The 23,377-nt window shown below is 37.0% G+C and overlaps 1 protein-coding gene across 6 annotated transcripts in view; it reads left to right on the top strand.

Annotated features, from left to right (window-relative positions):
* Col19a1 (collagen type XIX alpha 1 chain) overlaps positions 1–23,377 on the top strand; it is a 319,421-nt gene that overhangs the window by 215,968 nt on the left and 80,076 nt on the right. For all 6 annotated transcript variants that reach the window (XM_048805612.1, XM_048805613.1, XM_048805614.1 and 3 more), the window contains 3 exons: positions 6,118–6,171; positions 16,539–16,580; positions 21,992–22,054. In XM_048805612.1, the coding sequence (XP_048661569.1) occupies positions 6,118–6,171; positions 16,539–16,580; positions 21,992–22,054 (159 nt within the window). The remainder of the gene's footprint in view (positions 1–6,117; positions 6,172–16,538; positions 16,581–21,991; positions 22,055–23,377) is intronic.

Here is a 23,377-nt window from a genome sequence, read left to right on the forward strand (position 1 = left end):
TTTTTTTTTTTTTTTTTTTTGTAGAAGGGGAAGAATAGGTGTTGACATCTCCTCACTTACTAAAAGTTGCAGTAGAAGCATTCTCAGAAAAAACAATCCATAATGAAGTTACAACCATTTAATTTACAAAGTGAAATCCCAAGAGACACTGAAAAATTTCATTTAGAGCAAATACTAAGACCTAAAAAAAGGATCTTTTTTAAAAAAGGAAGAATTGATTTCTCAAATATTTTCTATCTAAAGAGCATGATTGATTTTTTTTTCCTCCCTCGGGATTACAGTGCAACTTTATGCCTTGTAATACTGGTCAAAATCTATCCATGAACTCTTTTCCAACTTAACTGGAACTCACTATAGCCTTGCTTTCAATTAACTAGCCATATTCTTAGATTAATTTAAATCTGTTGGTTTTGTCTTCTATAAATCTGGAAGCAGCAAGCCCTTTGCTCTGTGTAAAACCATTTATAACTAAAATCAAAACCAACAAGCAAGAAATTGGCTTTCCTCGCAGAATTTTTCTTGTAAGAGCAATGATTCCCTGAATTCAGCAAGCATTTGGTGCTGGGAGTGGAGTGGCGATATGGGAAACTTCTAAGTACCACAGCTTGTGTTATGATGGGTTTAGAAGAATTGAAACTCCTGCCTTCATGAGTTTTCATTCCAACTAGGACTGCAGACAGGCACACAAGCCACTATAATCAGTGTAAATGTGCTTTGCTAAGTTATATATAATGTGTTACGGATGAAAACTTATATGAAAAAAATTCATTTTGACATTTAGCTTTTCCAAGCTTTGTAGTTGCTTCATGTTGCCATCCCTGTATCCGAGTTTAGGCTTCATCATTTTTTAAAAAAAATAGCAATGGAAAAATAATTACTGACTGCTCTATTTTCTACTGCCCATTAGAACATTGGAAGTGTTTCTTGAAAGTGAGTCCAAATGAGTTTCCAATAACAGACTTTCTATCTGTTCTTAAAGCAAAGCTATTTTTTTTTGCATAGTTTAAAGAGAGTTGATTATTACAACTTCCTTCACAGAGGTTTTGGGTATTCCAGAGGTCATTACTGAAGTTAATTGGAAACCCACAGGGCCAAAAGCAGTTGTATATAACCTGAAAATATGTATTTGTGAATCATGGGAGAAACTCCTAATAGGAAATTGAAGAGCTATGGTGCATAGAGATAAGTGGCGTCCAGATGGCTCAAGGAGGCTCAGTCAGCAAAGTTATAAAGAACTAAAGGGAGCTTTTAGAGGAAAGGGAGAAAGGAAAATAGTTTTGGGATGAGGTTCAGTGAGTAAGCAGAGGAGTTGACTGAGGAGTTAGAGATCTTGATTCACATAGCTAGTGTGAGATGAGCCAAAAGACCCAAACCCTGATGTGAACATAGAGCCCATGACAAAGAATAGTCAGGGGGAAAAAGGCAAAAGTATGGGTCTGTGAGTTAAGCATATGAGGTGCATTGGCTGAAAAGTGAGAATACAGGTAAGCCCAGGACTAAGTAAGTTTATTTTTTTAACAGAGGACTCTTTTCATCTTTTAAACTTTGGGAATATGCAGCCAATACTGTAACCCTTGAAGAGGATGATGGTACAAACAGTTCATCGTTTTGACACTATACATTTGATAACTCTGGTGGAAGACATCATGGTTTTCTGTTTCCAGCAAGATTTTAGTCAAAAATTTCTTAAATGCTACTATAATGTACTTAAATGCTGAGAGTTTGTACTTCCCAAATTATATATACTTTTAATTTATTTCATCACATGAGATATGGTTTCTTTGCAGTAGAAAACAACCTCAGGATCTCTACCCATGCTAGGTTTATAGACCTCTCATATAATTACACATCAGTACAGTTGGGCTCTGACAAGTATGTCTCCCTTGAGTTCATTAACATTTTAAAGCTGCTCTATAGTTGTGTGCTCTTCATATTAACTCAAATGTCCTGTATTTCCCTGTTTTCGCTTTTTTTTTTTTCTACTGTGACTAAAAGATCTAACCAGAAGAAACGTAGAGGAGGAAAAGTTTATTTGAGGGCTCAGGGTTTCAGAAGTCTTAGTCCATAGAAGGCCAGCTCCATTTCTCAGGGCTCAAGGTGAGGCAGAACATCATGGAAGAAGAGTGTGGCAGAGGGAAGCAGCTCAAATAATGATTAGAAACAGAGAGAGACACTCCACTCTCCAGATACAAAATATATACCCATGAACCACTTTCTCCAGCCACACCCACCTACTGACAGTTAATCACTCAGTTAATCCCCTCAGGGGGGTTAATTCACTGATTAGCTTAAGGTTCTAACCCTATAATTTCTCCTCTAAATCTTCTTGCATAGTCTCACATGTGAGCTTTTGGGGGACACCACATCTAAAACGTAACATTCCCAACCCAGTATAAATAGAGTAAAACAGAATTGCACAAAAGATAGAAATTATACAGCTATGATTTTTGTACAGCCTTGCTGTGGGGTTCTGTTGTGAGCAAGACAAATCTTCAACCAATTTTCCTAGAACTTCTGAGAGCATTAGCCAAGGCTGACATGACTTCTGTAGGTAGCCTGTATGTTGGGCCTGGGTCATCTCACTGTCTTCTTGATGGGTCTTTATAAATGCAAACCTCAGAGAAAAATACCTCTCAAGTGCCCTAGAGCATCTACTAATAACAGTGACACTTGTAAAGCCAGGAGAGCTGTCACTTAGCACAAGTCTTTAACTTCTGCTTCCTTGGAGTTGATTGATAGTCTACAAGACTGACAGCTCTTGCTAAACTTAGACACAAATGACTCCTTGAATCTACTACTGCCATGTTGCAAATCAGAACAGAAGATAGAAAATGAACACATCTGTTGGTAATGTAGCTATAGGACAGCCACCAATTCCAAGACCCCCCAAGGTCTATCCTGTTTTGCTAACCATAAACAGAGAACTGCTCTTGGCATATATGTGCTTAGTGTTTATCCATGGTCATTGCTTTGATTGAGGTTGTTCCTTTCTGACAGTTTCAAAATAACCAGGTGAATCATTGCTACACTTAACCACAGTTAGTGTAGACATATACTTCCTGAACACTCTATGCTAGTGTCTCCTTTCAGTCTCTGCAGGGTTTCTTCAGCCCTCTAGGAGAGTTTGCTTAAAGTACTGCCTGCATATAGACTGTTAGCTGTAAATCTCTATTACATTAATCTTGGAATTTATGGTACCCAAAGTACTCTAGTGACTAAAAGAGTAAGAAAGAAAATGTCATCATAAATGCTCATCATCTGATTAAGTAGTAGAGCCTAAAGCTTCAGATCAAACCCATTTGGAGCAACAACTTTGTGGATATGACATTTTATGGCAAGAAAGGAACATATGAAAATATGGAAGTCACTTTTGAGGGTTTATTAATCTTTTGGGTATCTGAATAATATTGTTCAAACTTTTCTATTGGCCCTTGGCTCTTTTGAGAGGGTTGTGCTCTTGCCATTGTTTTTAGAGGGAGCAGTTTCACTGAGCCACCCATATTTTCTCACCCCACCCCAAGGGTAAACTCAACAGCAAGATCAAAATTCTACATGAGGAACGTATTCTGTGTTTATGAAAAACAGCTATCCTCCACAAATATATGGGCGGATAAAAAGTCTGTTAAGAGTCATACCCACTCACGCAATTCTTTAAAAATTGTCACCATCTTATTGTTTATACTATTTTCATCCACAGTTAATTTTCTGTAGCATGAAACTCCTTCCATACTGTTTGTTCTGCTGCTGTTTTTTCCTTACCGTATTCCAGAGCCCCTTTGAAAGCTCTCTGCTTTTGATATCCCTTGACTACTGCTCTCCCCACAAAGACAGGATTCATTTTGAGTACAGTTGTGTTCTGGAATGTTCAGGCATAATCTCCTGATTTGAGAGAATGCATGAAAATAGATGCAAGGAATACAGTGACTTATCTCCTTCTCTCAGCTACATAGTAGGGCTGTATCTAAAGGCAAAGAGCTTATTTCCTCCCCTCCTGCCCTAAACACAGTACTGGCTCATAAGTACTAAGTACAAGTTCTGTTTATTTTTTTCCAATTTTAGTAGGGTGAGTAGACCATGAAAGAATGATCATTGGTATTTTCTTGGGCTCATAATTTTTATAAATTACTAAAAACAAGATTTTAGTTTGAGAATCTGTCTTTATGTTAAGATAGCAGAATAAATGAGAGGTGACTTGAGCACAATGCTGCTGTTAGCTATTAACCCTGCCACTTAACTGGTGGTCGGACCTTGAGTCAGCTTATAATTTCCAGCTCTCATTTTCTTTATCTGTGAATCATAAATAATGATGATGGTACATTCCTCGTGGTGTCATTGTAGGGATTTTGTGAGTTTATCCATATAAAACTGTGCATACAATTAGCACTATATAAATGTTGGCTATTATTATTAGATTGATTCTTTTGTTCTTTTCAAAAGACTTTATTATTAATTGTTCATCTATATTTGAGAGCCCTAATTATTAAGACTTTCACTTTTTACTGGAAAGAATGTATGTGAAACTAAGTTTACCCACCCCATCACTGTTCTTTGGTCTGATGGGCCTTATCATCAACACACAGTCACTGAATGCCTGCTATTCATAGACTCCTAAACTACCTGTCAATGCTCTTACCTATGGTGTCTAAAATTCTTCCTTGCCTCATCAAATATTTGCAGAAGGATCAATATGTATGGAACTGCATGTCTTCTGAATTTTGAAAATGAATTATTAACTTGCATTTTCTTGGCTACAAACTATGCATCAACCCCCTACTCAATGATTGCTTTCCTTATTATTTCATCTAACTGACCTAGAATACTTTACACAAAGCTGACTGATAGAAAAATAACACGAAAAATATAATGTCATGAGAACTGTTTTCTGACATTAGCTCTGTTTTTATTTCTGCAAGGTAACAGCATCGTTTGTCTTTCCAATCATATTCAGTTCCATTACTCTTGAGGCCCATTATTTTCTCAAGAGTTATTCCAACCTTCTTTTGAACATCCATCACCACATCCTTGTGTCCTTTATGTTTAGTGGCACAATACAAAGGTTTTATATTTTCAGTCACAAGCCATTCATAAGAAGCACCTAGTATAAGTGTTTTCCAGCATTAATTTTTTTCTATATACCTAAGGCATTTACTGCATTAAGGAATATAGCTAGCAATTGTTCCTTAAATTTTTTATTCACTTTCAAAGCTTTTATTCCCTTTTAAAAAAAATAATCCTTGTATAATGCTATTGTTGGATTTGTTCAATCCTCCTCTTTCTGTGTCTTATCTCCCAAAGTACTTTGCCTCTATAATATTTTCTCTCTTCTTAGTATTTGAAGTCTAGATGAAATATGCAACCTCTCTTCAGAGACAGCTGAATCTATCTGGCTTAGACTACTTGATCTAAAATAATGCTAAGCTTTATATTTTCTTATGGTCCTCACCCCAAAATGTAATCTCTGGAAAACTCTCCCTCCCTTCCTAGAAGATTTAGGGATGGACAGATGTCTTTACTTCTTTCTTCTCCATCCCAGGCTCTCAGTACAATGCTTAGGAAATATTTCCAGGGCAACTAAAAACTACCAGTGTTTAAATGTGTTAAGTCTGAGATTTTATAGAAGACATCTTTTTCTGGCCCAGAAGTCCATGTGCAGCTCATTTTCATACAACTGACTCAAAAGAGTAAATCAAAAGAAAAATATTTCTCCCATATTTTCTAAGTTAATAACATGTGGAGGCCCACATTTCTATAATACACTGATCAAAGCCCTGGGAGAAGAATAAAATATAAACTGAAGCTACAGCTTCTTCCCTGGAAGATTCTTATGGGTATAATTCCTTTTACTAAAGAACATGCTGAAAGTTGACCTTCTGGTAAAATGTTACATGTTCCCACTTAGGTCCTCTCTTTGGATTCATATAAGACTTAGAAAAATCTTTAGGAACCTGATGACCAGTTAGTGTCTCTATAATTTTCTTGTTAATAGAATATTGGACTAAACAGAATCTTCCTTTTTCTTAACTACATAATTTCAAAGATTCTTAGAAGTATGTTACTTAAATGCACATTGTCTTGGTAAATGCTTACGTATTTATCTTTGATTTGTTTCTAATACAGGGACCTCCTGGATTACAAGGAATACAACAGACTCTTGGTGGATATTTTAACAAGGTATGACTTCTCTTTACCCACAATTTGTATACACTGAGAGTTTATGATATTACATGTATTTAAACATCTTTCAATGCTAAAAACTGTTTGCAAAAATTATATATATATATACAAAAATTATATATATATATATATACACACACACACACACGCACACACACACACACATACACACATATGTGTGTGTATATATATATATTACTTTACTCCATATATTATCATAAGCTCCGAGTTTTACTTCTATAAATTAGAGATTAATTCAAAGTTCAGTTGTTCAGACATTGATAATGTACTTTGTCTAGTTTCTCTAAAGGCAGAAAGCAATTATTTGCTGCCCAGAAGCTCTGGGTATCACAGCAGGTGTTGGATTTCTTATCAAAACTGGTAGGTGCTGCACAAATCTCAAGCAAATGTTCACACACCATAGGTCAGTAGCAGGAGCCTCCTCCTGTGAGTAGGAGCAGCTTTAAACTTCCCCAAGTTCTTTCCATCACAACTGGGATAAATGGAATGACGATGTGGAGGTCTCTGAGTACAAAAGGCAAGCCCACTGTACTCCTGATTCTGCAAGGAAGCAACAGGGAGAGAACAAGGGTTAGTAACCATATCTGAGACAGAAGTCTAAATGAAATTCTCAATGTATTCATCACTCAATAATGAGTATTTGTGATCTTATCACTTTGTGTGATGCATTATGTCCACTGAGTAGGGCCCTTTTTATTCACAATGGCTCATCACTGATATTATTTCTCAAAGAAAAATGAGGGGAGCTGGGTATGATGGCACATGCTTATATTCCCAGCAGCTGAGGAGGCCAAGGCAGGAGGATTGTGAGTTCAAAGCCAGCCTCAGCAAAGAAGAAGTGCAAGTAACTCAATGAGACCCTGTCTCTAAATAAAATACAAAATAGGGCTGGGGATGTGGCTCAGTGGTCGAGCACCCCTGAGTTCAATCCCCCATACCAAAAGTAAAAAGAAAAAGAAAAAGGTGGGGACAGTCGCTCTTGTGTCTTCTCTCCCTGTTTTCTGGCTTTTGCCTCCTATAAATTCCTCTAAATACTGTTGCACCTCTCTATTTACAAATCCCAAAGACACTGTGTTCCAGACCAGGCCTTGAAAATAGCTAGTGCTCAAAAAAAAAAAAAAAAAAAAAAGTTAAGTAATGAACTAATTAAATCCTACTTCTTCATTCATCAAATTAGTTTAGTATAAGGACCTAGACAATTTGTGTTTGACAAATTTAAAATTAAATGTGTAGACAATTTGTTGTGTTTTATAAATTTTAGGTGGTTATCCTGTCTTATATTTTCTCATTTATTTAGATTTTATTAGAAAGAGTGCTTAGGATATATTTTATGATCCTTTATTAAACATTTTTAAATAAGTCTATACTAGCCTTTTCAAAACATTAGGGCTTGGCACAAGTGAAAAAGTAAGCTAAAAGATATTTTATCTAAATTTAATCAATGTAATGACTCCTAAAATTATAAAATAGGGCTTATTCATGCTTCAAAATAATGAGAATAAGTTGGCTGTCACAAAACAATGTCAGCTAGAAAAACTTAAAACATATACTGTATTACTTTCACCCTTGGTGTAAAATTTACCAAATTGCTACTCAGCTACTTAAATATTTGCTAACACTTGCAAAACTTTTAAAGCTCATATCTTTACAGGTCTCCCAATACTACTTTAATATATACTTTATCTTACCAATGAGTCAGTTTTTCCTTAAATGAAAATATATGGAGCCTTTATATTTTAGAGTCTAAAGTTGAGAATGTAAATTTTTAAACTTTAAGGTAGTATTACAAAAAATATGAGCTGACTGAAGCAGCTGAGTGGGGAATCTTGTTAGTTACAAGCCAGTACTTGGAACTTGGCTATTGTATCACTTAAAAGAACTCTAGCTATCATTATCGCCATTACAGTACTGAGGCTCACAGTGTTTAGTCCACATGTGTCCTGAATGTGACTTTAGAGCTCAAAGATAACTGAATAAAGAGGAGGGACCACAGCCTTTATTTTTCCTGCCAAATTCTGCAATTTACAAAAATGTATCAGAAAGTTTTCGACATTGGGAATTAACAGGAGGTAGCTTGACAAACCCTTCATTCTGCTTCCTTCTGAGAGCACTTAGAGCTCTATACTGAGGTCCCACAAGGACAGAGGAGATGCCTCCTCCTTCCCAATCCCACCCCCAGTCCCCACACTGACTGGTGTATCTGCACTGTAACCACCTCCTCCTCACCCGGAGCTTCATAAAGAAAGGGGTGAACTGTGCTGCAATGAGCAAGATGCATGTTTTCATTTGGTGACATCCCCAGCGCCCATCCCCATCTGTTTTGGGACACTGAAGTTGTTTCATTTTGTAATTTGTTGCATACCTGACGGCCTGGCTATAATAAATGATCACAGCAAGAAGGGGGGCCTGAGTAAAACTTTTCTGGAGATTAAATAATGGACCGTGTATTGAGACATATAAAGTGACACTCCAAGGTTAAAATAATCTTCCCTTTTAAATTGGCATTGATTAATGTGATGTCTGCACTTGAGCCCTGGCCCTCAGTTCCTTCGCTGGCAGCAGCTCCAACAGTCAAACAGCCCAGATTTTGCTGAAGCAGCTCCCTCAGGGAACATGAATAGCAGAGTACTCATACACATTCCCTCCCTGTTCTAAATTAAAAGATCCATTGTTTGTCTCTGGTCCCTGGAACCCTCTCTTGCCCTTTGGCCCTAGTACAGGAATTGATCTTTTCACCTACAAATTCCCTGTGTCACCTAGAAGGGGAAGTTTAGGCATTAGAAACCCTCTCCCTTCATAATATGAATCAACAAGGGAAGGAAACAAGGGCAGTGGGGAATAGAGGGATAGAGACTTAGGAGTGAGGTCAGGAAGATTATATGTGTGTTCATGTGTTTTTTTGCATGCTCATTTGGAAATGCAATGAATAAAATGTAGAAGATTTCCCTATCTCAAAAATAATTTGCAAAACAGCTGCTCCCATTCTGCAAGATTGTTTGCCAAAACACAACAATGCTGAGCATGTTCTTCCCCTTAAGGAAAATCTGCTCATGATCCAGCAAACTGCTCTTCCAGCTCTGGGGATTTTAATAAAAATTTGATAGGCTCTGTCAACTTCTAAAGCCATCAGCTCCCTACATGGAGGGAAAAAAAAGATAGTGTCATCTGTGACAGCCAAGTACTGGTGGATTTTACATTTGATATTGTTTTTTAGAGATCCACATTGAAAATGCATAGTTGTGTAGCCTTACATTACCACACTTGGTCTCAGCTGTTGGAGATTGATGCCATGCCTCCCAGCAACCAATTCTGGTGTTCACTTCTCCAAATTGTTGATCCAAAAAGAACGCCATTTGCTAGCAAAATAGTCTATTTTTCCTTTCATATATCAAATAATAACTTTATTTTAATATTCACAGTCCAGAAAGAACAAAAAACCTTTATCCAAAATCAAATATTCAGGGTCTTTCCAAGCAGCTAGGTAAGCCCAACAAGAACACATAAAACGAAGGCTTGATTGGAAACACTGCAGGCAATACTTCTGGTCCCAGAAGAGTTAAAGATACACCAAGTCCTAACTTCCTCCCTCTCCCTCTTTGTTGCCCAGGAGCCACTGTCTTTGGGGAGCATCATGAGCTTGGGCAGAGGCTACGTGCTTTCAGATCTTGGTTTGATTAAACAGAGCCCCAAAACTTACCTGGGTCCTCCCCTTCCCTTTCACAACTGATAAAATGTTTTCTTGAAATAAGTCAGAGGTTGAACTTTGGGCCACCCTTTGGTTTCATTTTAAGTTAGTACAACGTTCATAGGCCATATTTTATATTTTAACTTGCTGGGGTTGCCACAACAAAATGTCACAAACTGAGTATCCTGAACAGCAGAAATGCATTGTCTCATAGTTCTGGAGGCCATGAGTCCAAGATGAAGGTCCTGGTAGGGCTGTGCTCTCTCTGAAGGCACCAGGGAGGGGTAAGTTCCAGACTTATCTGTCTCCTAGCTTCTGGTAGTTCTTTGGCCATCTTCATGTGGCATTCTCCCTGTGTGCACATGTCTCTGTGTCCAAATTTCCCTTTTTATAAGGATGTAGTCATATAGGAATAGGAATCCTCCCTACTCTCATTATAGGCTCATCTTAACTAGTTAGATTTGCCATCATACCATTGCCAAAAACAGTTCACATTCCAAAATGTTGGGATTGGGACTCAAACATTTGAATGGAGCTAGGGGTCATCCAGTTCGACCCATAACAGATAACTTCTTGGTGTATTTTGTTTGTTTGTTTTTAACCTTGTGTCTCTTCGTGCCAGAGATATTACAGCAAATTCCCCAAGGGCTTGGCTGGGTTATTATTAATGACCCCATGTTGTGGAAGGGAGGACATGTCATTGGTTTCTTTCACTAGTGGAGCCATAGAAAATTGATATTTCAGTTTTGAGGACCTACAAAAATGGCTGTCTCTTATACTTCAACAAGTACACGTCTGGGCACATTCTCTCCTTTCCAAAGAATACACTCTTCAACACAGAGTAGTTCAAGTCCTTCCACTTGCTTGACCATAAGTTTCAAAGTTCTGTTCACCATTTCCCCAAAGAGAACAAAAGACAGTTCTGATGTCCCATAATTCTTGAGATGAGCAGGCAGATTCCCACCTTCACACCATGATCTCTCATCACTTTGTATCAAGAACTTTTAATAAACACATTCAAAACTGTGCAACTATTTATTTTTGAAGGCTCACAAGAATTTTGATAATGGCAACAAGGCCTAAAATAATCAAAATAGTATCTGAAATAGAACTGTAGTTCCAAAGACACAAAGGCTGTCTAATATTCTGTAAAGCCTGGTTATTTTCTGATGCCATTGGCTTAGAGAAGGTGGAGAAAAGAATCACATGTGTCAGTGAGCAAATGGTACTGAAGTTCAAGTTTTAATCTCCCTCATTTGTTAATTCAGGAGTGGAGAGTAGCACCAGAGGCCCCTGAGGACTTTTGATTGGTTGGATTTCCTGGCCTAACTATTGAGTAAAGCAACTATAGTGTACTCTAATACATAATAGATGGCCCTGTTGTTTTTCTAGGTATAATCACCTCCAGAAAATCAAGATTCTAGAACGGTGAATCCTAGAGAAAAATGAGAGGCCATCTATCATAAGAATAATAATAATATCAATTATAAACTACTATTTCTTACAGGAGTAGAATGTGAATGACATGGAAGGTACATATAAGGTCTCAAAAATACAGCAATAGTGATCTGAACTGGTGACTACATTTTTGTTGTTTAAACATTTCTCTACATTTATCTATCTATACTTTTAGTTTTTCTAGCAAATCATGTATCTTTAATCAGAAAATAAAGGGAAACCATGTGGATTAGAATTATTGACTTATTTACTCAACAACAATTTATTGAATGCTTTCTTTTTGCTAGTTACTTAACAAGGCATGGAGGATTCAATTCTAGGTCTCCATGGAGCCTAAATTCTAGTGCAAGAGTTTAAAAAAAAAACAACTTTAAACAAACACATTTTTTAAAAAAAAGCATTATGAGAGGAAAATACAATGTTCAGTGAGAGGGTATGAGAAAGAGATTTATCTGGAAGACTAAGAAGACTAGGAAAAGCACTTTCCAATAGTTGATACTGGAGGGAGGACTGGGTGTTGGACAGAAGAAGAAGAAAAGCCATAGAGTAGTGATCCAGAGGCTGAGATGGAAGGATCTTGGTCCATGTGAGAAGCTGCAAAAAGAACATTATAGCTGGAGCCTCAGAGGGAGAAGAATGGCCCAGATGGTGCTGGAGGGTGTTTGATTCCTCTGTTAAGGCTTTGAAAGAAGTCAGAACATCTAGTAAATTTATCTGTCTGACCGTATGTGGAGAATGTATGTGTCAGGGGATCCAGAATGAATTGCAGAAGGCCAATTGGGGACCCAGTACCATGATCCTGGTGAGACATGATGGTGATCTGCCTGGGATGAAGGCAAATAGCCTAGAGTAGAAATATGGGGAGTGTCAAGGAGACTGGATGGCTGTACATGAGAAGTAAGTAAGGGGTCGTGTTAGGAATGACACCCTGATTAAAGGAAGAAGAGTCCTATGGAAGGGGGAAGGTGAGTGCAGGTTGTCTTGCTTTCCTTGATTTCTTTCAACTGTAAAATAAAATTTCTTGCTCATTTAAAAAGAGAAAATGCAGAATTAAATTGGGAAAGAGTAATTATCATTCTCCCACTTCTGGATTAACCAGTGTTAACCAGTGTTAACAGTATGATGTAACTCTCTTCTCTTTTTTATCTTATATGTGTATTTGTTGCATATTTTTACTTCAGTTTTGAATTTGTTAACTGAATTGCTTCTAGAATTTACAAGTGAATACCGCAAGCAGGAAATTAGATATACAGATTTAAAATTCAGACAGAAGCTGCATGATGGGTATATAAACTTGTTTTTGTGTAAATGATGCCTGGACCATGGGGATAGATAAGAGTGCTTGAGAGAAAGTGTTGAGTCACATAAGAAAAGAGTCTGAACAGCCAGTTTGCAGTTAAAAGAGGGGGGGAAAAAAGAGGTGAGAGAGAAAGAGAGAAAGTGGCAGATGCAGCTAAGAGGTCATCAATGCAGAGAAAGCCTTGCCAACAGTAGAGCTGCTTCAGTGGATTGGCTGGAGCCAAAGTCACATTACTATGAGGTTCGGCGAAAATTGGGGATGAGTAAGTGGTATCAGAGCCAAGTGATCTCACCTGAAAAAATTAAAGAAGCAAGGAAGTGGTTAAGAATTTTACAGTAGAGGTGAAAGGCCAGACTCAGCCTGATTTCAACTCCACTTACACAAAGGGAAACTTTAAAGTGCTAAAGTGAGAGAGAGAGAACAAAGATACACTTGGCCCTCCTTACCTGTCTGTTCCACATCTGAGGATTCAACCAAACATGGGTGGAAAACATTACCTCTTTTTTTAATAAAAAATTTATTTGCTTTAGTTATACATTATAGTAGAATGCATTTATGCACTTTGATATAGCATACATAGATGAGATTTAATTTCTCATTTTTATGAGTGTACATGATGCAGAATCATGTTGGTCATGTAGTCACATATATACATACAGTAATAATATCTGTTTCATTCTACTATCTTTCCTATCCCCACATCCCCTCCCTTCCTCTCCCTTCACTTCCCTCTACCTAATCTAAGGTAATGTTATTCTTCCCTAGTGCCCCTGCCTTATTGTGAATTACCATCCACATATTAGAGAAAACATTCGACCTTTGGTTTTGTGGGATTGGCTTATTTCACTTAGCATGATATTCTCCAACTCCAAACATTTACTGGCAAATGCCATAATTTCACTCTTCTTTAAAGCTGAGTAATATTCCATTGAGTATATATACCATATTTTCTTTATTCGTTCATCTATTGAGGGACACCTAGATTGGTTCCATAGGCTAGCTATTGTGAATTGAGCTGCTGTAAACATTGATGTGGCTGCATCACTATAGTATGCTGATTTTAAGTCCTTTGGGTATAAACCAAGGAGTGGGATAGCTGGGTCAAATGGTGGTTCGATTCCCAGTTTTCTGAGGAATCTCCATACTGTTTTCCATAGTGGTTGTACCAATTTGCAGTCCCACCAGCAATCCTTGCCACATCCTTGCCTACATTTATTGTTGCCTGTATTCTTGATGATTGCCATTCTTACAGGAGTGAGATGAAATTTTACAGTAGTTTTGATTTGCATTTCTCTAATTGCTAGAGATGTTGAACAATTTTTCATATATTTGTTGATCAATTGTATTTTTTCTTCTGTGAAGTGTCTGTTCAGTTCCTTAGTTCATTTATTGATGGGTTATTTGTTTTTTTGGTGTTAAGTTTTTTGAATTCTTTATATATATCCTAGAGATTAATGCTTTATTGGAGGTTCATGTGGTAAAGTTTTTCTCCCAATCTGTAGGCTCTCTCCATATGTTATTTATTGTTTTCTTTGTTGAGAAGAAGCTTTTTAATTTGAATCCATCCCATTTATTGATTCTTGATTTTACTTCTTGCATTTTAGGAGTCTTGTTAAGGAAATCAGATCCTAGGCTGACATGCTGCAGATTTAGGTCTATATTTTCTACTATTAGGCACAGGGTCTCTGTTCTAGTGCCTAAATCTTTGATCCATATTGAGTTGATTTTTGTGCAGGGTGAAAGACAGAGGTTTAATTTCATTTTGCTACATAAGGATTTCCAGTTTTCCCAGCATCATTTGTTGAATAGGCTATCTTTTCCCCAGTGAATGTTTTTGGCACTCTTGTCTAGTATGAGTTAACCGTATTTATGTGGGTTATCTCTGTGTCCTGTATTCTCTACCATTGGTCTACAAGTCTATTTTGGTGCCAATACCATGCCATTTTTGTTAATATAGCTCTGTAGTGTAGTTTAAGGTCTGGTGTTGTGATGCCTCCTGCTTCACTTTTCTTGCTAAGGATTGCTTTAGCTATTCTGGGTCTCCTATTTTTCCAAATAAATTTCATGATTTTTTTTTGTTTCCATGAAAAATTTCATTAGGATTTTAATAGGAATTGCATTAAATCTGTTTAATGCTTTTGGTAGTGTGGCACCACGATCAAGTGGGATTCATCCCAGGGATGCAGGGTTGGTTCAACAAAGGGAAATCAATAAATGTAATTCATCATATTAATAGGCTTAAAAACAAGAATCATATGATCATCTCAGTAGATGCAGAAAAAGCATTTGACAAAATACAGCACACTTTCATGTTCAAACACTAGAAAAAGCTAGGGATAGTAGGAACATACCTCAACATTGTAAAAGCTATATATGCTAAACCCAAGACCAGCATCATTCTAAATGGGGAAAAATTGAAAGCATTCCAGCTAAAAACTGGAAGAAGACAAGGATGTCCTCTTTCACCACTTCTATTCAACATCATCCTTAAAACTCTAGCCAGAGCAATTAGACAAAACATTATCTCTTTACTGAATATGTGCATTTTTTTTCAAGTCATTTTATTTTCTGGTCATATCATTTCCTAAATAACACAGTATACCAACTATTTATATATTAGTTACATTGTATTAGGAATTTTAAGTAATCTTGAGATGATTTAAAGTATAGGGAAAAATATGCATAAGTTATATGCAAATACTATGGCATTTTATATAAAGGGTTAGAGCAACATATTTTAGTATCCCTGGGGAACCCTGGAAGCAATTCCCCATGGATGGTGAGGCATTACTGTATTTGTGTTTTTACCCAAAGGAGAAGTAAATTTTCTTACATCTTTGTGGAGGTGGAGCAAGGCTGAAATTAGGCTCCTGCCCTCCCACAGAGGCTGAGAAACTGGACTCCATCTTTCTTGGTGATTACCTTTCAAAAGAATTGCTCCAGTCCTTGAGAAAGACATTCTAGGGTCATTTAGCCAAAAAGAAGCTTTTTAAAAGATTTACATCTCAAAAAGGTAGGAAATGGATTTACTAGCACAAGTTTTCTAAATTAAGTGCTTTTAAAAAAGGGAGATCAGGGCCTAGAGTCAAAAATAAGTCTATCTAAAGTGTACTTCAGGTTATAGGAACATTAAGGCCATCTTGGTCAGTGGGCACAGACAACATTTATTGGCCTTTTGAAAGAAGGGTTCAAGAATGAAGAGGAAAGCATAGCTTAAGGGAAATGTGTACCCAAGAGACTATGTATTTGGTGTTAAGTTTGGAAAAGAGAAAATAGGTAGACAAAGAGATATTAAAGAATTTTGCCAATTTACTTAATTTTAACAAATTTGCCAATTTCATCTAATGGGAATAGGTAACATTAATGAGGAAAAAGTCTAAAAAAGGCAAAGGGTATGTGATTCATAGGAGTTATAGAGGGACAGCTTATTAGCCAAGGTCAAATGCATGGGTTTGTAGATTTGGTGGCAGGAATTTGAAGTACTGCCTGAGAATTTGTATGTTTTTTTTTCAGTGTGATAATGGGAAAAGTTATCTGCCCAGTGAAATGGAATCAAATTAGTGGTCTGGGGACCACAGAAGCGGAAAACTCAGTCATAGGTAGGGCCAGTGGAAACTTCTAGGTGTGAATGTGGAAAATTGAGGCTTTGCCCCACTAGGTATGGAGTTTCTCAAAAGCCATTTCCTGAAGATGTCACAGAGAAGACAGATGGGGCCTCCAACATATGAGCTATTTAACAGAATATCTAACAGGACTATTTAACAAAAGCTGAGAAAGACAAAGATGTCTGCCAAAGCCACATAATATCCATAAAAAGCTGACCCAGTACTAGTAACTGACTGTGCTTTCAAAACTAAATGCATTAAAATTAAGTGGACTTTTGTTTTATTTTTTACCTAGGGAAATGGTGAACTTGGAGCTGGTGACCCTAAAGGAGAAAAGGTAATAAGATTTTTCAATGTGAATTAAAAGGCCCGGTGTTTTGTACCAACCCTGTCTCCCCACCGCGGCAGTCAGGTCCCCTTAGCAGTAAGCAAGAGCTTCACCTGCCTCTTGACCAGGCAGCTCCTCAGTAACCACTGCCCAGCAGAAGTTGGCTACAAGAAATGGGACAGATGAAGGGAAAAAGCTATAATGAGTTAAAATAAATTAGAACACAAGATTTGACTTATCATTAGATTTGGGTGAATAGTAGAGGTAGCAAAAAACAGTCCAAAGACCCCTCAGGTGAAATGCCTCAGTCTCAGGCTCCATCCTGTGTGTTTGTAAGTACCAAACAAAGACTGGAACATTTTTGTGGGAACATCTTTTGGTGGGGTTTTAATCTGTACAGCAGTGTTTTAAACAAATAATTATCTCAAAAACAATTTTAAAATAACAGTGCTGATAAATTTCCATTGCATTTAATTATCATCATTCATTAGTTTAATTTTATTAGCTGTGAAGATGACAGATTCACTTTTCTACTAGAAAAGATGTTTCACTCCTGTTTGACTCTAAAATTGCCATGACCTTGGATTCAGTGTGAATGTGCCATTGTCAGAGAAAACAAGAAACCAGCACATTAAATCTACTGAGATGAGTAGAAGGTGGCATGTGAGTGCCACCTTCATTCATTCACCCAGTAAAAACTGTCTTGATTGAGGGCAGGGTATTTCAACATGAATCCAAGAAAATATGACCTCTATGCATTATAAATTCCTGCAACCAGACTTTTAAAAACTCATGCATCCCTCACCAGAAAATACTGCTAACAGAGAGTCTCAACAGAAACTAGGAGCTTCTTTTAGATTGGCCATTGAAAATGAAATTTTCTGCAAAATAATTAAATAAATAAAACCTTGACATTCTGAAAGGAATTTAAAAAAAATGATTATATAGCAGTGCAATTCACTATGGGTCTTGGATTTTACTGCTAGTACATTAGCATTATTTCCTGTAACCCAATAGCTTACAGAAACCATAACCCACCATAACAAACACATTACATTTTAAGCAATTACTACTGGACACATGCAGGCTAAGGGGCAGGGGAGAAAGACATGAAGCTTGTCACATATAACAGCTGAGCAAAGGAGAGCATTGTGACACTTTTAAAGCACTTAAATGATGATTCATTCCTTGAAACAAAACAGCTGGCTTCTGTTTTGCTATATTCATTAGGAAACATATGTTACTTAGGAATTCATAAGACCTCACTGATGAGAAATTTGATTCTGCAAAACAGGTGTATTTCAAACTCTAAGGACCTTTTCTATTGCTCAAAATCTTTTCTAATTGCTTCAGAATCTTAAGTGGAATTAGACAAAGCCGGTGGCATAACTGTTCCCTCTTCCCACCCAAATAAATAACTTAGAAGAGTCTACAGGGAACTTGATGCAGTATCCAATATAAGTGTACATATGAAAAGATTTTTAAATTGTAATTAACAGGGAAAAGCCTCTGCCCATAAGTAATACATAAAATAAATTAAAAGTCATAAGTATCACAGTTGCTAAGAGTGAAATCAACTCTACTTATTCACATTCAATTCTTCTCTATTCTGGAAAAATATGTTCTTTTTTAAAATTGCAGTGTTGCTCATGGGTCACCACAGTGAAATTTTAGAACTTCTCTAGTTACTCTCCTGGGTCTTTTGCTTTATGCCTGTGGTGGCCCTAGTGGTCCTGATTCCTGGCTGCACATTAGAATGACCTGGAGAGCTTTTAGGAAATACCTGCTCCAGCCCTGTCCTTAGAGACTTTGCATTGGGGTAAGACTGATAGCTTTATCATTTAAAAGTGCTTCAGATAATTCTCACATGCAGCCAGGGATGAGAGCCACTGAGTACTGGAAAGAGCATGAGCTCTGGGATCAAAAGTAAGTCATGGCATTAACAACTGCACCACCTTAGGAATGCCACTTGATTTCTGTAAACATCAGTTTCCTCCATTTAGCTATCAGAGTTCATGGGAGGATTAAAAGCAAATGAGATGAACTTACCAAAAAGCACAATTCCAGACACACATGAAGCCCCCATAAAATTTGTTCTTTTCTCTTAAACCTTCTTCCCTCTATTGAGGTCTCTTTTAGTTCTTTTTGGCATTAATTGTTACCATCTTTGGTGGCTTGTCTTGCTCCTCTTTGCGTCTCCCACCACAATTTCAATAGAGAATGGACTCAACTTGTGTTGCAGAATAAAAGATTTAACCAGAGTATCTTAAACACATAAATGACTTATCATGGCTATATTATGTGCCACTTCTTGATGCACTGACCACAAAGTAGAGTTACACAAACAGCCTACTCTTCAGAACCCAACATCAAAAAGAGGCGCCAGACAAGCACAATCAGCATTAGAATGTACGTACATATCACTTCCAGTTTAGCAGCCACTCCCTGTATCAAACATAGTAAGATAGGGAGAACCAGCAGGAAAAACAATTTGGTTTTGACAGTAAATGGCAATGGAGGCCATGCATCCACAGGACCAGTCTACTAGAATTGAAATAATAACTTCTGCTATGTAGCTTGCCTTAGGCTGAAGGGATATGATGAAGGGATCATGTATAAGCAGATAGCTTAAGGAGAAATGCTGCTTTCTAGAAACAGTGGGAAAGGTAGCAGAATAAGGACTGCTAAGAAAATAGCCAGTGTTTTTTTTTTTCTGTTGTTTTCTTTTTTGAGCAGACTATCAGGGGGACAAGATGGAATCTCAACAGCTCATAGCCTTTTAAATAACACAAAAGTATCAAACTGAAGGAGGATCTTTGCTGATGTTCAGTAAATTCATCACTTATCTTTCAACTCCTATCCATATTAATAAATCATTGAAAATTCATTTTAAATATGAAATGCAACCCCATGTTTATCTGAGATTTGGGTATAAACACTTTTGTTTGCAGAATTTTAAATGAAGGACAATGTCCTAAGGATTGCTCCAAGCCCAGCCTCACACAGGGGCTGTGCCTGGGGACAGACCACACCCTCTTCTGTTCTTGCTATTTCATTGAAACACTATTTTATATTTGTTCCAATATATAACATCTCTGAATATAATTACTCTTATTCTTCTGCCAACACTTTTCTACCCTCCTTTGATTTTTTGAGCTGAGGTGATTTTTATAAGTAATTTCTAGGTCATTTCCCCACTTTCTCCTTTTATTTTATTAGGTGGGTCTAATTACTAATCTCATTTTTTCTTCACACTTATATACTGGGGATTTTAGCACCTACCTGATGGGTGACATGAGGTCATTCTAATGCCTATTCATGTCAGTTGTTTATTTCTTCTTTCAATCCTCAACAATGGATGCCTTAAAATATTCACCAACTTCTTTCCTCACTTTGGTTACAATTTACTGTCTCTAAAACAAAATATTTCTATAATGTGTAAGTATAAACTGAGGATATACTAAGTGTTTAGAGACTAGAAGGAAAAATGTTTTTGTATTTTTCTCTGTATTAAGACAAAAACATCTACCTAGCACACTAAATTCTAACTTACATGGGTATAACTTCAAAGAACACATTAAATATTTAAAAATGTGAGTAAATCTAGAGAAGAAATAAGCCATAGCTATACAGGTGGTGTGTGACATAGCAAGAACTATACAGTTGGTGTGTAGATGACCACACTTTGGGAAACCCTGCTGTAAATATACATAGTAACAGGTCCATGAATTGACTATTTTTCCATTTGGTATGTTGGCTTTCCCAAACAGGGCTCTGATGATACTGACGGGAAGACTGGTCATACGAAAAATTAATACTGAGATATAAAATTTTCAATAGAAACTTACAAAACACATTTCATAAACCTAGAAGACTGATTAATGAAAATACAATCATGATTATCCATTCTACAAAATGCCAAAAGATGGATTGTGATAGAAACTATAGAAATAAGTCCAAGATTTGAGAACTGTGATAAATTTGCAGTTGAAGTACTTTGGAGTAGGCAGTTGTTAAAGGTTTCAAAATTAAAAGAGAGAGGTACCTCCACACACAAGGGGGCAGGTTGAAGATGTTCACTTCCTCCTTGGTCATGACAGAGGAAAGCTGAGTGCCCATTAGTGGGGTTGGGATAAGGCTGGCCATCAGCGCATCAGCATGCCATGCAAATTATACCACGAATGAGCAAGATCACACGTATCAACACAGACGGACACTCAAAAACCATTGGGGAAAAAAAGCCACAAATCACTATATATATATTGATTGAATTTGTTTTATATAACAAGAGAAAAAAACATTGGCTATAATGCATTGTTTATGATTCCACATAATGCAGTAAAAAGTACAAACATATGGACTGAAAGATAAATGCCAAATTCATGAAAGTGGCTCCCTCTGGGATATAGAGGAAAATACAAAGAATTTCATCTTTGATGGTAAAGTTTTTAATTACTTTCATTCTAAGAGCCTAGTATATGAAGGTGTGGCTCTATGTTTTCTGTGTATGTGTGTGTGTGTATGTGTGAAGCTAAAACAAAAATACAGCAATGGCAAAAAGGACATATACCTGGAAATGCAGAAATGTAATGGTGAATATCATTGTACAAAAATGCTTCTGAGGTACAAAAAAAATCAGAATTTCATATCTCGTAACAGCTATGTTTAAGAATTAGGTGGTATTCAGAGATCTTGGTAAACTCTGGAAGGCACACAATGCTGAAATTTCTCTGAAGGCCGATTAGTGATATAATTCCTTTCCATAAGTGTTATCTCTCAAATTGTATTTTCTGGAAATACTCTTTATATGTCACATACAAATCCCTCTTCAAGATTTTTGACCAGAACATCCTAGACATTTCTAAGCTGCTGCAGTCACCATACAGATGAGAATGCCTTCTTTGTCCACAGCCAAGCATCTAAGAAGCAGGATAAATGCTGGGGACAACAGAGGGACTCAGTTTTCTTCTCAAGACTCCTGTCTCCCCCTATTCCCCACCCCCCACCTATGAAAAAACAGAAGTGTCTGGAATAAAATGAGTCTGGACAACTGTGTCTTTTAAAGGACCTGATAACTAAGTCACAAAAATATTTTACTTTTTGATACACAAGAAAAAGGTGAATTTTTTCTCCTCTCAATGTTGCTTCCTTTAAAAAATAATTAACATTTTTTCACATTAATTTTAAATATCATAATGAAATGTTATTGATCTCTGAATGATCTAAAGGTATTATAAAGTGCCTGCAAACACACTCAGGCAAATAGCCTAACCAGATTTAGCATTTCACCTTATCCCTTGGACTGTAATAGATAAATTCTACAGTTAGTGGAAGCAAGCAAGATCACACTCTAGTCCTGACAGTCAAAGGGTACCACTCTACTCTCATGCAAAATCTCTCTTCTGCTTTTTCCTTCAAAGGGTGAAACAGGACTGCCAGGATTTCCAGGGTCTGTTGGCCCTAAAGGACAAAAAGGAGAACCTGTAAGTATTTTAGCGTGGAGGGCAAAGTAAGAATAACAACAACAACAACAACAAAAAGAATTAAAATATTTTTCCAGACCAGCCCCAATTTTCATATATTCTGGTTTGACCCTGCCATAGTGAACAACAGTAGATCAACTCTTTAAGTAAGTATATACTATGCAGGCACTAAGTTCTTTCATGAATTAACTCATTTTATCCATTAAAAAATTCCATGAGATAGGTTATTATTACTTCATTCTTCAGGTGAGGAAAATGAGGCACAGAGAGGTTAAGCGATTTTACCACAGTCACAGTATCGGAGCCATAAATCACACGTAGGTGAGCTAAACTCGGGTTTAAAATCACTAAGTTGCCCTGATGTAACTTACCATGATAGCTGAAATTAATAACAAAGACAGATACTAGTTTATATAAAAAGTTAGAAACATTTATCTATCTGATCAAACAAATGTTCTCAGTATACCTTCTGAAGTTATTTTTTGCAAGATCAAAGGAACTTCCCCAAGCCACTTTTCAATATTGCTGTGGCCAGTTTCTATTAAAACTTAGCTCTTTCGGTGGGGAATTAAAAAACAAAAACACAAAACCTATTATATCACTGTTGTAGTTTGGATGTGAGGTGTCCCCCAAAAGCTCATGTGTGAGACAATGAGAGAAGGTTCAGAGGGGAAATGATTGGGTTGTCATTTCTGCATTTCCAGGTATATATATCCTTAACCCAATCAGTGAATTAATCACCTGAAGGGATTAATTGAGTGGTGATTGAAGGCAGGTGGGGTGTGGCTGGAGAAGTTAGGGCATTGGGGGCATGGCTTTGGGGTACATATTTGTATCTGGCAAGTGGAGTCTCTCTCTGCTTCCTGATTATCAAGATGTTTAGTCTCACCTCAAGCCCTGAAGAATGGAGTCTGCTGTCTATGGATTGAGATCTCTGAAAACCGTGAGCACTCAAACTTTTCCTCCTCTACAGTTGTTCTGATCGGGTTCTTAAGTCACAGCAGTGAAAAACCCCTAAGTAAAACAATCATTTATATTCAAGTAGGACCACCTAAACAGATTAGAGAAAACCTAGTCACAGGATGAGGAGGGGAGGGGGAGGGGGAGAGGAGAAAAGAAAAGAAAATTTATGGTATTTATTTATTTTAATTTTATTTTTTTTATTTTATTTTTTTTTATTGTGGGTTGTTCAAAACATTACAAATTTCTTGACATATCATATTCCACACTTTGATTCAAGTGGGTTATGAACTCCCACCTTCACCCCATACACAGATTGCAGAATCACATCAGTTACACATCCATTGATTTACATATTGCCAT

This window comes from Marmota marmota, unplaced genomic scaffold, assembly GCF_001458135.2.
Source record: "Marmota marmota marmota unplaced genomic scaffold, marMar, whole genome shotgun sequence".
NCBI lineage: Eukaryota > Metazoa > Chordata > Mammalia > Rodentia > Sciuridae > Marmota > Marmota marmota.